Source organism: Mytilus edulis, chromosome 6, assembly GCF_963676685.1.
Source record: "Mytilus edulis chromosome 6, xbMytEdul2.2, whole genome shotgun sequence".
In the NCBI taxonomy this organism is placed as follows: domain Eukaryota; kingdom Metazoa; phylum Mollusca; class Bivalvia; order Mytilida; family Mytilidae; genus Mytilus; species Mytilus edulis.
In genome coordinates, this window is record NC_092349.1 from 49,179,161 (window position 1) to 49,195,648 (window position 16,488).

At 32.3% G+C, this 16,488-nt stretch overlaps 2 protein-coding genes across 2 annotated transcripts; both read left to right on the forward strand.

The window, feature by feature from the left end:
* Positions 1 to 445: 445 nt before the first annotated feature.
* Positions 446 to 4,995, forward strand: LOC139527822 (uncharacterized). Its single transcript, XM_071323498.1, has 5 exons — positions 446 to 485; positions 642 to 713; positions 1,616 to 1,697; positions 2,882 to 3,193; positions 4,083 to 4,995. The coding sequence occupies exons 2-5, from the start codon at positions 645 to 647 to the stop codon at positions 4,712 to 4,714; spliced, it is 1,095 nt and encodes a 364-aa protein (XP_071179599.1). The 5' UTR covers positions 446 to 485; positions 642 to 644; the 3' UTR covers positions 4,715 to 4,995.
* A 4,904-nt stretch (positions 4,996 to 9,899) lies between these two features.
* LOC139527823 (uncharacterized) lies at positions 9,900 to 12,361 on the forward strand. The gene is made up of 4 exons (XM_071323499.1): positions 9,900 to 9,958; positions 10,122 to 10,193; positions 10,818 to 10,899; positions 11,609 to 12,361. Exons 2-4 carry the CDS (start codon positions 10,125 to 10,127, stop codon positions 11,923 to 11,925), a joined length of 468 nt encoding a protein of 155 aa, XP_071179600.1. The 5' UTR covers positions 9,900 to 9,958; positions 10,122 to 10,124; the 3' UTR covers positions 11,926 to 12,361.
* Positions 12,362 to 16,488: the final 4,127 nt, after the last annotated feature.

Here is a 16,488-nt window from a genome sequence, read left to right on the forward strand (position 1 = left end):
TTAAAAAAAAACAACATGCTTTATAAAAACTCACCAACAGCGCGCATTAGGCAATGCTAAATTTATTTATAAAATATATGTACAATGTTTATATACCAAATAAACGTTTTCACATACACATATTTATTGTTGTAATTGCTAAGTATATCAATCAAGTGTAACTGGTTCTTTGCCTTAATTGGTCCTGTAATTTGAAAAATTAAAATATTCTATTCTATACGTTCTGACAACAAAAGACAACTTTGAATTAGTTTCAGTGCCTATAAATTTGTCGAACCATTTGCTCCACTAACATAAAAGTACGCAATAAGTATTTGAAAATTTTCAGAAACACAGAGATAAACCAAATATCTTATTTTTAGAATTCAAATTTCCATGTTCCTAAAATAGAATGACACAAATACTACGGGTATTTTCTGGACACGTTTAAAAGCTAATGTAACAGTTGCGGTTGATATTGTCATACGTTTGAAACCGCACAGGAAAGTAAGTCATTATTGTTATAAATAGTGCTCTTATTAATATACCTTGATACCATGCAATATACAAAATTTGTAGCAATGTTAGTTTAAGTTGCTACGTTTACATCTGTTTAACTTGTACATGTTGTATCATAAACAATAATACTGTTTTTCTTACAGAAAATGGGAAAGGAACTACAGTTATTTTTGAAAGGTCTGGAAGGTAAAACAACGATCATCCGCATTGATGAAGTAAGTCTGATTTTACATTTTTTGATTCGTGTATATTTAATGTCTTATCTGAGTGATTTTTTTTTATAATTTTAATTGATCATGAGGCGGAAGTTGTCCGGTAACACAGTACGGCAGTTATCCTGCAAACTACTAATGACAAGCATAGTGAAGTGTCTGTGTCTCTTATACTAATTGACAAACTGCCAGTATTCCTCAATACGATCAGCGCGTGTGTTATTGCTACTATTGCTTCCTCCACAAATATTTTCTTCTTCTTTAAAACATAAACACAATAGGTAGAAAGAGAAAGAAAGAAAGACTTATACTTACATGGACATCTACATGTATACTCATTTTGGTTGGTGTAGTAATTGTTTCCGCCACCATCTTATTGCGTAAGAGAGAGACGAAAGATAGCAAAGGGATATTCGAAATCATAAATCGAAAATAAACTGACAATCGCTAGGACAAATATTCCGAAACGACAAACAACAGTATGTTACCAATGAAAAATAAAGACTATGCTGGACTGTGTCGTTATGTATTTTTGGAATCGAAGAGTTGTCTGAACCTTTTTAGTTTAGAATGAAATCATGGGTTGGTGTATTTTACAAAGATAAATAATGACGACTCACACATTTTGTTTGCAATATTCTTTTTGGATGATGTTGTAACTTTAAAGTAATTAATTATGTAAGCGTGTTCCTGCTGATATTTTTTGTATGTTAGTGTATCCGGATGACTTTATCAATTCCGATTTTGTATCCGTTCCTGTTGTGTTTTTTGTTTTTTTTTTGTTATTAAAGCACATAATGGGGCATTTGTGTTGTCAAACAAAGCTTCTTTTTTTTAATGACAGCATGGTAATAACAGTTATCAAATATGTATTTTCTAAATGGCGTATTTTTTGTTAATTGCAGGATGCAAGTATTGCTCAACTGAGAAGAATGATTCATGAGAAAACATTAATCAGCCTTGAGGAAATGAGAGTACTCTATTGTAGTGAGTATTTGCTTAATTTCGCAAGACATGTATGTCATCATGTATTGAAATCGAAAGTGAAAGTACAATTTAATCAACATAATTTATTTACTAAATAGGTTATACTGACGTGATTGCGTTTAATTTTGATTTCTGTAGTTAGTTCATATTCGCTCATGCATTGACTTACAAATCATTCATCTTCTGATCTAAATGTTTTTTTTATTCTCTGATCCGGCAATTTGTGCGGTAAACAAGATTGTTATGAACACCGATGCCCTTGTCGTTTACAAAAAACTAAAAATTTCCCGAATATAAGTTATCAGCTATGCATGTGTTTGGATTAACCACTTTATCTTATATTATTTTGTTGCAGTGTTTTTCAATTAGGAACAGTATTGGTATTTATACATCTTATAACATCTGAATGTGTAAGACATAATGTGGATTTTGCTTTTTTTAAATTACACGATGGGAATGCATCCTCTAAGTATCTAAGTATCCTCCTTATGTACTTTATATGAAAGAAGATAGAAAGATATTCATGAGAGATATTCATATCTATGGCTAATGTACATTTTTTGGGAAGTTACAGAAGTCCAACATATTTTATTTATGGAAGTATTCTACAGTTTGGAAATCATTTGAAAATAAATAAGGCTGGTGTCCGCATACGGAGGTTCTAAATGCAAAGTCCTTTTATAACTTACTATCATATATGGTGTGTGCTCATTGTTGGAGGGTAGGTTGACTTATAGTCGATTTCTTCGAAGTCATGTGCTGTGTAGTGGAGTCAAAGAGCTATCTCGTTGGCAATCATGCCTCATCATCCTATTTGTATTTAAACCATGCATTGATTTCCTATTGCTTAACATTGGAAATATATGTATTGTTTCTCAATTTATCAATGAAACATTATTTCATTTACTAGTGTCACATGAAAGATGTTAACTGTTAATTATTCGGTGCCTCATGTTTAGCAGGATCCGCTTACCCTCATCCCGAATTGGGATTGGGTTCGTGGTGCTCAGTCTTTACTTTTCTATGTTTTGTTTTGTGTACTATTGTTTTTCTCTGTTTTTCTGATTACCTTTTCCATTTTTGCCAAGGCGTTATTATGTTCGAATAATGAGTTTGGATGTCCCTCTGGTATCTTTTGCCTGTCTTTTAGAATAATAGAATAAATTGTATAATTTGTATTTTAGGTAAGGAACTCCGAGATACTGACGAGAATAGGAAGGAGCAATTTTTATCGGACTACAGAATTCAAGATGAAGGCAATCTTGTTTTAGTTCTTCGCTTACGTGGAGGATCTGATCAACAAGGACAAACGAATGGAACTGACACAGGAACGGTAGAAATTGTTGACTCTGATACCGTGGAAACAACCGAAGATCTTTCACCTCCTTTAAAAGTTTTGGGTCCTGATGTTGAGCTGACCTCTGAACCCGACATGATAACATTTGATGATGACAAGGATGGACTGAGGGCAAAGATGCCATGTGGTCATGCTATAGGTAAAATGAAACTTTCAACTTTTTCAAAATCATACCATGAGCTAATGTCAAAATATCATGACGCAGTGCAAAAAAAAATTAAAACAAAATCGAAACATAAATAACCGATAAACAAATGTTGTATGGAGCGTAAGTTGATGAAAGAAACTTAGTCAATTATTCGTACTAAATTTGAAAATTAGATTATATTGATAAATTGAAGTACAAAATGCATTGGTCTGCACTTGACGTACAGTTGATGCTTACCTAAAGTAGACTTAGCCTGTTGAAAGTTTTGATGATAATCTCATCAATACTCATGAGAGTTGGGTATATGTAAGTAACATAAGAAACAAAGAAGATGGGGTACGACTGCCAATGACACATCTATCCACCAGACTATGGTCTAATAGATGATAAAGTATAACGGCCAATAACAAAAAGGCTGGTACACAGTACAGGCAGACTTGTATTCAAAATAAAATAAACGTTTAACATTTACGGTTTTCAATGTTAGTCACGTACAACGGTTAAGATTTCCGCCATAATCAAAACAATGTGTTGGTCTCTAATAGACATTATATTCAACGTGTAATCAACATTGAAGAAAAAACAAGAAACCCACAGAACGGCATGTACCGAGAAAACTGTTTCAAACACATACCCAACATCCTTCTCGTGCTCTTTCAAGGATCATGGATTTGCATTTTTGTTGGAAGGCAATACATAAAAGTTTATAGTTACAAACGTTTACCTATTTTTAAATTCATTTTTCTTGTATTCAAAATGATTTAAAAGACAAATTGAAATCAAATTTGCACTGACATTTTCTCAGCCGACCCTAATTTATGATAACAAAATCATTATTCAATACTTTGCTGACATAAATTATTTCAATCTTTATTTTTAGGCCCAGAATCACTCACAGCTTACTGCAGGAGTCTACTAACAAGTGGAAAATACGAGTTTAGATGCCCACATATGGATCCATCTTACTGTGGTCGAATCTGGGAATTCTACACAGTAAATAAGTTAGCAGTTCTGACAAAGCAAGAAAGAAAAGAATTTGAAACGCAAATAGCAATGAATTTCCTTAGAAAAGCTGTTGGAATTCAAGAATGTCCTAGATGCCAATCTTACTGCGAGCGAATGGATCGGAAGGACGTTCGAGTAGTCTGTCCTGTATGTTCAAGAAAACCCGGTGGGAGGTTTGAATTTTGTTGGTTCTGTCTTCGGAAATGGTCAACGTCGGGCACTGCTGAATGTGGAAACCTTGATTGTTCAGGAGAAGATCCAAGAAAGAAAATTTTAAGAGAATGTCCAGAAAAAAAGGTTGTCGAGGTTAGTTGTCCTTCTGTGCGTGCTTGTCCAAAATGTGGTCTAATGATTGAACACAGGGAAGCCTGCAAGCAAATGGAGTGTCCATGTGGACAGAAATTTTGTTTCATTTGCTTGAAAATGGCAGATGCAAGAGGCCAATACACCTGTGGAGCCTGGAACTTTAAATGTGTAAAAGCGCCCGTTCAGACTCAGCTTCCTTGAATTCGAAATTAAATGTGATAATTGTACAAATTCATGTGATTCCGGTGCAAGTGATCAAACAATGAAGTGAATAGTTTTTAATTGGTCTTTCAACAATAAATTTACGGTTTACTCGACATTTAAAAATGTCTACATATCAATATTGTATGTGATGTTATTCACATGTATTTTATTGTGTTCAGTTATTTATCGTTTGTATATAATGGATAATTAGATGGACATTGAAACTTGTGTCTGATCCTATTGTCAATGTTTTAGGACAATAAAATATGTTAAACTAGTTTTTGATTTTAATTTATCGTATTGATATATTTGTTGCAGTGCTTGGTTTTGCTAAAAAAAAAGGAACAAAATGCACCAGAGAGACAGTCAAACTCATAAATCGAAAATGAACTGATAACGCCATGGCTAAAAATGAAAAAAAGACAAGCAGACAAACAGAAGTACACATCACACAACATAGAAAACTAAAACATAAGCAACACGAACCCCACCAAAAACTACGGGTCATGTGCTCCGGAAGGGTACGCAGATCCTGCTCCACATGTGGCACCCGTCATGTTGCTTATGTGATAACAAATACGGTAAAGTCTTATTCGGTAGGTTACATTCATGAAAGGGAAGGGGATTGTAGTTACGACGAAAGGAACATATCCCGTCCAATATCATTTGTGAAACGGTTATTCCATAACGGTCAACCAACTCGTGATGGCGTTCGTAAAATTTACGAAGGGGTGATTTCAACTTCACCATTTGGAACTCTTGGTTTAAAAGCTGCCTGGTGAGAGCAACCCTATATCAAGAAAATAATGGAAATTGCAAGCACGGGATAATCGTATCAATTGAGAGATATATACCCCGTATGCAGGTTCTGCTGGAATGTTGCTACTTAGAAATGGAAAGTGTTCAACCGACCCTCATTGTCAATTTCTAGATGTAAGTCAAGATATGATGCAGACTTAACTCTAACTATAGTTATCCTTTATCTCTAGTTCGATAGGATAGATGAGTTCAACATAGTCACAAAATTTTTTAGTGAGAGCACATCATATGTATAGCGGAAAGTAGAGTTTAAGGATATTGCTAACTTCTTGTCCTTCTTCCTAAGAAGTTCTTGTATGACGTCAGCCTCATAATAAAAAAGAATCAAGTCGACAAGAAGAGAGGCACAATTTGTTCCCATTGGAATGTCGACAGTCTGTTGAAAAACACGTCCTCCGAACGTAATGAATATGTTGTCAATCAAGAAATCAAGCATCTTGATAATGTCAGTGTCAGAGAATTTTTTAGTGTGATCCTTTACAAAGTAGGATTTATCCCTCCCTAAGACAAGATACTTGTATCTACTTTGGCTATTCTTTTTTTTAATGAAACAAAGCTTGTGTTGACTTAATTTAGATTTTAAAAAATAACTATATCTGTCTTAGTGCTGTGAGGTACAATAAAAATCCAAAGGTCGAAAAGGAACAGAAAAAAACACAAGAAAAAACAACGATGGAAAAAATTACGTAAAAACCAAGTAAAAACATGTAACCACTATCAGTAGTTAAGAAATTAATTATTTGACGTATTTTGATTACGCTTTTTTTTTTATCTAAAAAAGACATTCATTATATGAATGCCAGTATTTTATCTTCACGACATATGCACAGTCAGGACAATATGAGGTAAATGGTATTTTCAGAAATCATCATAACGTTTATGTTTATCATGCTTATCTTTGACATACATTCCAATTTTAGAAAAAAGAAATCCCATTTTGATTTGGTATAATGTGGGTATTTCCTATAACAAGGGTATAAGCAGACGAGTTCGTATTGTTCATATTTTAATCTGTTTAAAAAGAAAAAAAGTAAAATTAGATTTTTAGAACGTTCCTTTCATATATATATAAAGTTTGCAAACATTCGTGCCAAAAACATAACATTTGTAATTAAAACACCAACGAAAATTTAACTGTAGAATTAAATTTTATGATCTGACAAAATCTTATTGATATTATATAATAGATGAATATAAATTCAAACATTGAAATAAATAGGTTAATTGATTTGACATCGATATTCAATGGTTTTCTTTAAGTCAGATGACAATCTGTTTGTACAGTAATTAATAATGATCAAGAACTGTCAATCAGTGTCATTTAACAGGCTAATGCGGCTGTAATGCCCACAAGTCGTAATAGATTTATCACACAATCATTGTCCTTGGATAACACATCAAAGGTGTGGACAAGCCAATTAGAGTTTGCAGGTAACAACACTTGATAAGTGCTCACTGTAACTTTGAAATGTAATTATTGATTTTCCCAAATTGCGAAAGTTCAGATCAGTTTTAATAAGTATTTTCAATTATAAAGTGACATTAACATAATTATTTTCTAAACTTAAAAACCACGAAAATTAATCCCCACAAACTTACTTTTGGATACAAAACTACGAAATGTTAACCCCACGAAAATTAATGTTTATACAGTAGTATAATATCATAATAACTTATTTGTATAACTGTATATAGGGTATGTCTCAGTTATCAGACATATACACATGTGACATCCAAAGTCAACGATAAATGATTTTTGTGTCAGTAGATAACGTTTCAGCAAATCGTGATATTGACATAATTAGATCATTGATATCAATAAATAAAGGAAGTGATACACATTCTTTATAAAAATCGTATGTGATAATGAAAACAATTTCCGCAGTGGCACACACAGACTATTTATTTATACCTTATATTTTATTTCTTCCCAAATCTAAAGGTAGACTCATAATAACGACATGTCTATCGTTAATTCATTTAGAACGTGACATCCTACCATCGACCTTCCCCTTTTCCCTCGAAATTATCATTTTTCACGCACACACATATTACATTGTTATCTGAACGAATGTATTTCGCCTCGAAACGAAATTGGAACCAAATGCGACGATACACAACGAATTAATCGTAATTAAATGCAGCTATAAATTATATTTTTTAAGTATTGCACATGTTGCATAACCAACACAAAACTCAAAGAAAAACAAAAGAATATGATGACTGTTATTATTTTTGCTTTAAAAAAACTTTATGAATCCATATTTTGTAACCATTTTCGTCAAAATCGAAATTATTATTCAATAAAATTCAAAATAAAAACGGGGAATGTGTCAAGGAGAAAACATCCCGATCAAAGACCAACGAACATACCAAGGCTATATATAAATGGGTCTTCAACACAAAGATAAAATCCCGCAAACGGAAGTCGGGGTTCAGCTTGCGTATTAACACAAATCTAAATGTGTACTATTCCATTGAAAAAGAGCGTTACACTAAACTCCGAAACATATAAATGAACTAAATTTAAAATAAACAAAATAAAACGTACAAGACTTACAAAGGCAAGAGACTCCTGACACGGGACAGGTGCAAATAAGCGTCAGGGTTAAACATGTTTAGTGAGATCTCAAGTCTCATCTTTACCTTAAGTCAATGTTTATAGAGAACACATTAAACGGCGAAATGAAATTAAACAGAACTTCTAGTCCGATTTCAGACTTGGTAACTGAAGAAACTAAGCAAAATAACGATGAAAAATAAATTTACAAAAAACTATTTGCAGATACTGACAGTTTCAGTCATCATTTAAACTGATTGGAAGACGATGTCTTCCGCATATGAAAAATGAACACAATACAGACCGTCAGGGGTCTAGTACCATACTATCATAAAAAATACTTAATCCATATGATACCAACAACTGGCTTTAGACTAAGTGTGTTGATTTTAGATACAAAGACCCTATGAACGAAATTATCAATATTAATTCCTAAATATGCAATATTTACTGACCTTACTACGGTATCATAACTGCATATTTCCCACTTGTTACAAAGCAGAACGTATAATGTTATACACAGAAAAAAACAAACGTACACATCCTCATTTTTACGGAAATGTTGTTAACCGTGCCGGAAATTTAGAAATGAACTAGCTGTCAGATAACTGTGTGTACTCTCAGATCTGTTCATTGTGTCTTTTTGTGTCGGGATGTATAAGTACCCGGCCCCGTCCACTTGTTTTTTGTCCATCTGATGAGTTAAGCCTTTTTCAACTGATTTTTATAGTACGTTCTTATGTTGTTCTGTTATGCAACTACTCCAGGTTAGGGGGGAGGTTGGGATCCCGCTAACATATTTAATCCCGCCATATTATGTATGTATGAGCATGTCCAAAGTCAGGAGCCTGTAATTCAGTGGAAGTCGTTTGTTTATGTGTAAAATTTTTGTTTTTTGTTCATTTTTAAATATAAATAATACCGTTAGTTTTCTTGTTTGACTTTGTTTACATTGTCATTTCGGGGTCTTTTACAACTGACCATGCGGTATGGTCTCTGCTCATTGTTGAACGCCTTACGGTTACCTATAATTGATAATTTCTGTTTCATATTGGTCTCTTGTGGACAGTTGTCTCAATGGCAATCATACCACATCTTCTTTTTTATATAAAATATTGAAAGCTATCATTCTGTATTGACAATAATACATTAGTATAAATAGGATACACTGATCATGCTCTAAATGTATATAAAATACTTACTTGAAAACAAAATTTTAAATTTCAAAAAAGTGTTTATTTATTATATTGATAACCATTGAATTTCGTTTATTATTTTTCAAAAAATATGCATCCTTGTTTAAAAAAAATTATTACGCATGCGCTCTCATTGTCTTTTTAGAAAAGTCACAAAATTGTACAAATCATTCTACATGTTCTAATACAAATACAATTGATAGACAATTTGGCATTAATACATGAGATACTACTTGCTGGTTTTAATGTTTAATTTTCATGCTGAACTGAATCACGAACTTACAGCACGTTGGGAAAAGACGGAAGTTTGGGTAACAACGTGCGATACCAATATTTATCACTTAAAAAAAATAAGGCCTTTTATTGTGTTTGATCTAAAAACGACAGCTTAAAATATACATCTAAAATGTCAATATTTTATCTTAAAAGGTATGCGCACTATCATGATAATAAGTAAACTGTATTTGTTTTGGGCTCTTTTTCAAAAGCGAAATGTATCTTTACAATTTTATCATTGACATACATAACATTTTTAGAATAAAAATATTTCCATCTTGTAAAAATAGATGTACATTGTAATAGAATTCGGGTATTTCCTATAACACTGATATATAAGCAGACGATTTTTCAATATTCACATTGAATCTAGCTCTTTCAAAAGGAAAAGTAAGTTTATATTATTTTTATTAGTTGCTTTATACTTTATTTCACTTTCATTTTTTGGTTAACTGGTTTTTATTTTTTTACTTTATTCAAAAATATGTTTGCCCTTTGCAAAAGTCGAAAAGCATTGAAAAAGTACTTTGAATTTATAATTTTCTGCTTGCAGATAATGGCAAAGATACTTCAGTTATTTCTAATAGGGCTTGAAAACAAGACAGAAATTATTCGCATCAATGAGGTACGTCTTAATTAATCATTCTATCATGACCTAGCAATTTTTGGTCATATTGGCGGGTGAATATGTCCTCTGTCCGTCTGTTATATACATATTATTAAATTAATGATTTTTGTAAGAGCTGATTATAAAAGTATTGAATAAATCAATGTAAACCTACTACATTTAGTACTAATGGAGTTTTTAAATTTCAAGCATAAATAACAACCATTGTTTAAACATACATTCGTTTCGATAAGTAACAACAAAAAAGAAGTTAATCGTATTGCAAAGCATGACATAAGACTGTATGTAATACTAATATTTTGTTGAATATACACTACGATGACTCAAATTTTAAGATATTCCCATTATAGATTTGTTTAGTTGCGATTGCTTGCAAATTTTAGATTTATATAGGGAAGATATTTTTTAATTCCCGTCATGATGTAATAAAATGTTTGTAAAGTAGATTAAGTCCTCTTTTGTATTTGATGTTCTGTATTTTACTATATATGAGTTTGATCTAGATCACAATTAAATTTGTAGTATATGCTGTAAATGTACTTACATGTATTTGATAAATTCGGATTTTCTTTCTCAATTTTATGAACACTGATTTCATGATTTCCTCTTTTTTTTATATAGAATGCGAGTATTGCTCAGCTGAGAAGAATGATTCACGAGAAAACCTCAATCGGCCTTGATGAAATGAGAGTTATCAACTGTAGTAAGTACTGGTTCAATTAAAGGAGGGGCAAAAGATACCAAACTGACAGTCAAACTCATAGATCGAAAATAAAAGGACAACGCCATGGCTTTTAAACATGGGCAAACAGACAACAATAATAGTACACAAGACACAACATAGAAATCTACAAATCAAGCAACATGAACCCAACCGAAAACGGTGGGTGATCTCAGGTGCGTCTGGATGATGAGAAGATCCTGTTCCCTAGATCTTTATGGCATTCGTTTGGAATTAGCCAATAAAAAGTTAGTATAAACTCGAGGCATACTATTATTTATTGGAGTCCTGTATTTTTTGTTAATAAATTTCCCACTATTTGTTTGAATAAAATTGAGAATGGAAATGGGGAATGTGCCAAAGAGACAACAACCCGACCATAGAAAAAACAACAGCAGAAGGTCACCAACAGGTCTTCAATGTAGCGAGAAATTCCCGCACCCGGAAGCGTCCTTCAGCTGGCCCCTAAACAAATATATACTAGTTCAGTGATAATGAACGCCATACTAATTTCCAAATTGTACACAAGAAACTAAAATTAAGATAATACAAGACTAACAAAGGCCAGAGGCTCCTGACTTGGGACAGGCGCAAAAAAATGCGGCGGGGTTAAACATGTGTGAGAGATCTCAACCCTATACCTCTAGCCAATGTAGAATGCATATTTGTTATGAGATCGTCTGCACTTTAGCTAAGGAATTGCGGGATACCGGTCGGAATGGTGAAGATCTGTTTCTGACAGACTTCCACATTCAAGATGAAGGAAGTCTGGTATTGGTATTTCGTTTGCATGGAGGGTCTAGTCAGCAGGGACATCCCAACGAAACTGGTATAGAAACCGTGGAAATTGTTGACTCGGATAGTATACATACTACTGAGTACATTTCCCCTCCCTTAAAAGTTTTTGGTTCTGACGTTGAGCTGACCTCAGAACCTGATATGATAACATTTGATGATGACAAGGATGGTAAAAGAGCAAAAATGCCATGTGGTCATGTATATTGTTAATGTATTGACATGTATAAGAATCATGCTATGTTTAAATTACGAGAAATATATGCAAATGTAACCGTATAAAATTTGTTCAAGATACTGGTGTAAAATACGCATATATAATGTTATACATGTAAGATTGTAAATCATTATATCATTTAATAATAAAAAGTAAATTTTAAAGTTAAAAAAGAAATTTAAATAACAAAACTTCATACGTGATAACTTATGAAAGAAAACATTCTTTTATTCAATTTGAAATATTATAAAAGTTGATTCATGACTTTGATGACGGTGAATTTTAATGGCAAAAATATAACACAATCATTAGGTATACAATTCATGAAAACGGAAAGGATTTAAGACGGTTTTTAATAGAATATAAGTGTCTAATGTTCATGTTTGTATTGTTCACATGTGCACTAATATTTAATGTAATTGTTTATACATGTATATTCTCTGTAACAATGTAATTTGTGGTTTATGAGAAATAAAAATTCATTCAAAGCATACATGTCTGTTGGACTCTTAATCTATCAAATGCAAATTTGATAACTTATAAAATAATTTTATGTTGTCGAATAAGTGTCACGTTTAAATTTATCTGATTCATCTAACAGAATATTTCGAGTCTTCGGGCATTTACTGTAAGTTGTGACTGGTTAACAAGAAAACAATCTTGAAAGGACTAGTTAAAAAATGCATATCGCTTCTGTATATACTTAACTCTTTTTTTATTCGAGCGTCTTGCGAAAATACAAGATTTTAATCATGATACCTATGATGAGTTTATTTCCGTCTTATATTCATGGTTATTTTGCCATGTTACATATTGTTACACAAACACACAAATACACGAATATAGACGAAACGCGCGTGTGGCGTATATATAAAATTTAGTCCTGGAATCTATGATGAGTTTTTATACATTTAAAAGGTATAAGTAGTTTGGTCTCAGAGCTATGTCATAAGTTAAAAAAAATACATTTAATTAACTTAACTGTATGTGAAACATTGGAACCCGGTCTAACAGATCATACAAAACAATTTTTATAACATTGAACAGTTTTTAGATATCATAACAAAGTTAAATTTGCTAAACTTGAAACACATGAGCCGAGTGCATAAGCGGACCTATTACACAAAAGTACAAAATGTACCTTTCTGTGATGCTCAAATGATAAATAAAAGAAAAAAAAGGACGATGCCGTCATCACTAAAAATTTATCAAGTGTGTCACTTGTTTGAATAAAAAAAAAAGCCAAATGAACTAAATTAAAGATGTAGATGTCATGAACGAAAAAAAAACAATTAAACATGTTCAGTGTTCAAAAACACAGAAGAAACATCATGGAAGAGGACACAAAGCAACAGAAGACACAAAGTCATTGATATTGTAACTTAATTCTTAAAATAATGCAAATATTTATTATTTATTGCTTAACATCCAGTGGCAAATATGTCAAACATGGTCGGACATGACATAGTATGCAAAAGCAAAATAAAAATGAAAAAAACATAATGATGGCGTTGACAACAAAAATCATTCTGATTTTATAAAGGTTAAATTTGGACAAAACGTTAATTGAGAGAGATTTCGCAGGATAAAACACCAGAAGTGACAGTCTATTGTAGAGGCAAACCTGTGCTACAGTGTTCCAAGCAATAATGTCTCGCCTAAAGAAGATCATTCCCTTGATATTGCTACACATTTCTTGCGAAGTATTTCTACTATAATATACCAGATATTATTAAAGAAACACAATCAATTCGGACCGATGATTCTGGATCCGCTATGATTGTTATAACAGACGCAGTTGGAAGTGCACGCGAAGTTAAAATTGAAATAATGCAAAGTGTTAAGGGGCTAGATGTTGCTAGAGCCTCTATGAAAGTTATTTTTACAGAGGTAGTAAATATGGAGCCAAATTAAACTGCAGAAAAGAGTTAAGTAAGTAGATCGTCTGGAAAAAGTAAGTATTACTAAGGGATATCCTGTTTTATGACCAGAAAATTGTGTCGACGCATTCAAACAGGAAAATGCGACCTGTAGTTGTATATCAACCGAAATAAAACTAGCTTAATGCAATGTCTGACTGCTATGTATAAACTCATGTCTTGCAGATGATAAATCAAATATGTAACGAGGCAGAGTTGCGTCCAAAACTAATAGTTCTCACAATGACACAAATTTATGAAAAAAGTCAAACAGATCTATTTCATGAACTTTATCCGGTTTTTTTAATGTACCAAAGAACGTTCGAAATGTGCAAATCGCAATATGTACAATAATCAGACGGACAAAAAAGTCATGTATTTGCCGGGGATACTTTGGGACTAAAACACTCTTTAAGTCTTACCTGAAATTCAAAAAACAAATGATGTTACTGAAAGAGCCAATTGTCATAATTTTGAGCGTTAAGATAGACCATAACACAACGGGAAGATAACTCTGTAAAATCAGCTGAATGTTAAACCAAGTTCTATTGATATAGAAGTATAAGGCTTCTCAATGATCAAAATTAGAGTTGGTCAAACTGCTATGGGCCGACTATATATTAATAAAATCAACGGTACTAATTTTGTTGCACCAGATGCGCATTTCGACAAAACATGTCTCTTCAGTGATGCTCGTGGCCAAAATATTTGAAATCCAAAGCTTATTACTATGATTGTTTTCCGATTAAGTGTGTGGTTCAAGATTTTACTAATTTTTATATATTTGGCAAGGGTAAAAGTGTATATTTGGATTTTAAATGAGACAAAATAGATTATTTTGGTAATGTTCATACCACCTCAAACTATGCTGTTCATTGTACACTACAGTATGTACACGATATCTGTGTATTTCACAAGATGATTAATTTTCATATTGAACAAATTTAATATTATTCCCCTAAAAAATCAAATGAAGCTCTGTAGAAAACATGACCAATGCACCCATATAGATACTTTTATTGATTGATTATTGTTTAACGTCACTTTCAGCACTATTGTGCTATTTTGTAGCGATCAGTTTGTACTGAATGGGAATACGCCGAATAGCCCAGTGAGAATCACCGACCTTCAATAGAAAAACTGACAATCTCAGTCAGCTAAGATTGGAGTCGAACACACCTGTGATGTGCGGGATTCGAAACCACAAACTAAGTGTTGACAGGCTAGTGATACAGTGGTTCGACTACTTAAACCACTCGGTCACCTACATTTAAAATTCCTTGTTATTGGATCTAACATATTGATAACATTGACAATTTCAATTTAAAATATAGCATACAAACTAGATTCAGTTTTTTTATTCAACATTTGATCAAACAAAATGTCCAAACGAAGAAAAAAGTTGTTAAAAAAAAGCATTTTTCGGATCATTGTCCCCAATGTCCCTGATAAATTGACAAAAATCAAACGCGCAAACATATTGGACGAATACAAAACAACTGTCATTTTCCGAGCTTGGTTCCAATATTTTCTTTTAGAAAATAATTAAGGTATTCAAGTTTTATTTCATCTCCTTGATAGTTCTCTTCTAAACAAAAATGGACAGTTGTTTCCTCGAATGGAACTCGACAAGTCTACCCTAGAACCAATTCTACAAGTAAACAGATCTAAAAAGTTGTACATTGATACATACAATGTATTATGACAGTTCTGCATTATAACTTATTCTGACATGGTTAGAACTTAAAAGGTAGAATTGTTCTAGAACTAGTTAGCATAGTTTTCCATTTCCACTTGCGCTGTTTGATTGCCGAATTTTAACAAGAAGTCACTTCATACTGAAAAAACTCGAAATATTAGGGAACATGGAGACACTTTTTATAAAAAACAGTACATTTCTGGTGATTGGATAAACAAAAGCAAGTAAGTAAACATACTGAAGGACAAAAATAACCATTCAAATATATCAGATATACTTATCTCTTTTTGAAAAAGAATCAACATTCACTTTAAGCCAAGTCAAGTGATACAATGCAACAAAAACCAATGCATTGTAAGGGTACGACCATTTAACTTTAAAAAAAGGGGGCGGGGGTTCTGGTTTAAAAAAAAAATATAAATTATTATCCCCATTTGATCTTGTAGTCAAACAAACCCCAAAAATATATTCTGAATCCATTACCTTATAGTGATTATATTTTTAGTTGCGAAGAGGAAATAATTTGATTGACAGCGTTGAAAATTTAAAAAAAAAATGTTAACGAAAAAAAAACATTCTAACTCGGAAAAAAACCATGCACCCCCCTTAGAATTAAATGATTGCTCCCTAAGACAAAACAAAACAAATAGCAACATGACCAAATTTGGATTATACAAGCCTAGGTCCACACTAAAATACACAGAACATCAAAAATTAAGTAGAGAGGAATAGATACGAGAAAATAAAAATAAAAATAAATGAACATCGTGTTTAGCTCGAATGATACATCTAAATGAATTGTAAGTTTAACAAATACACAACTTTGTTATGTATACAATTAACTTTTTTTTAAGAAAACATATTTCATTATTGTACTATTCATTGTATTTGATACGTACTTATCAAGAAGTTTCTGCCACATTGTCTTCTCTATAATCATA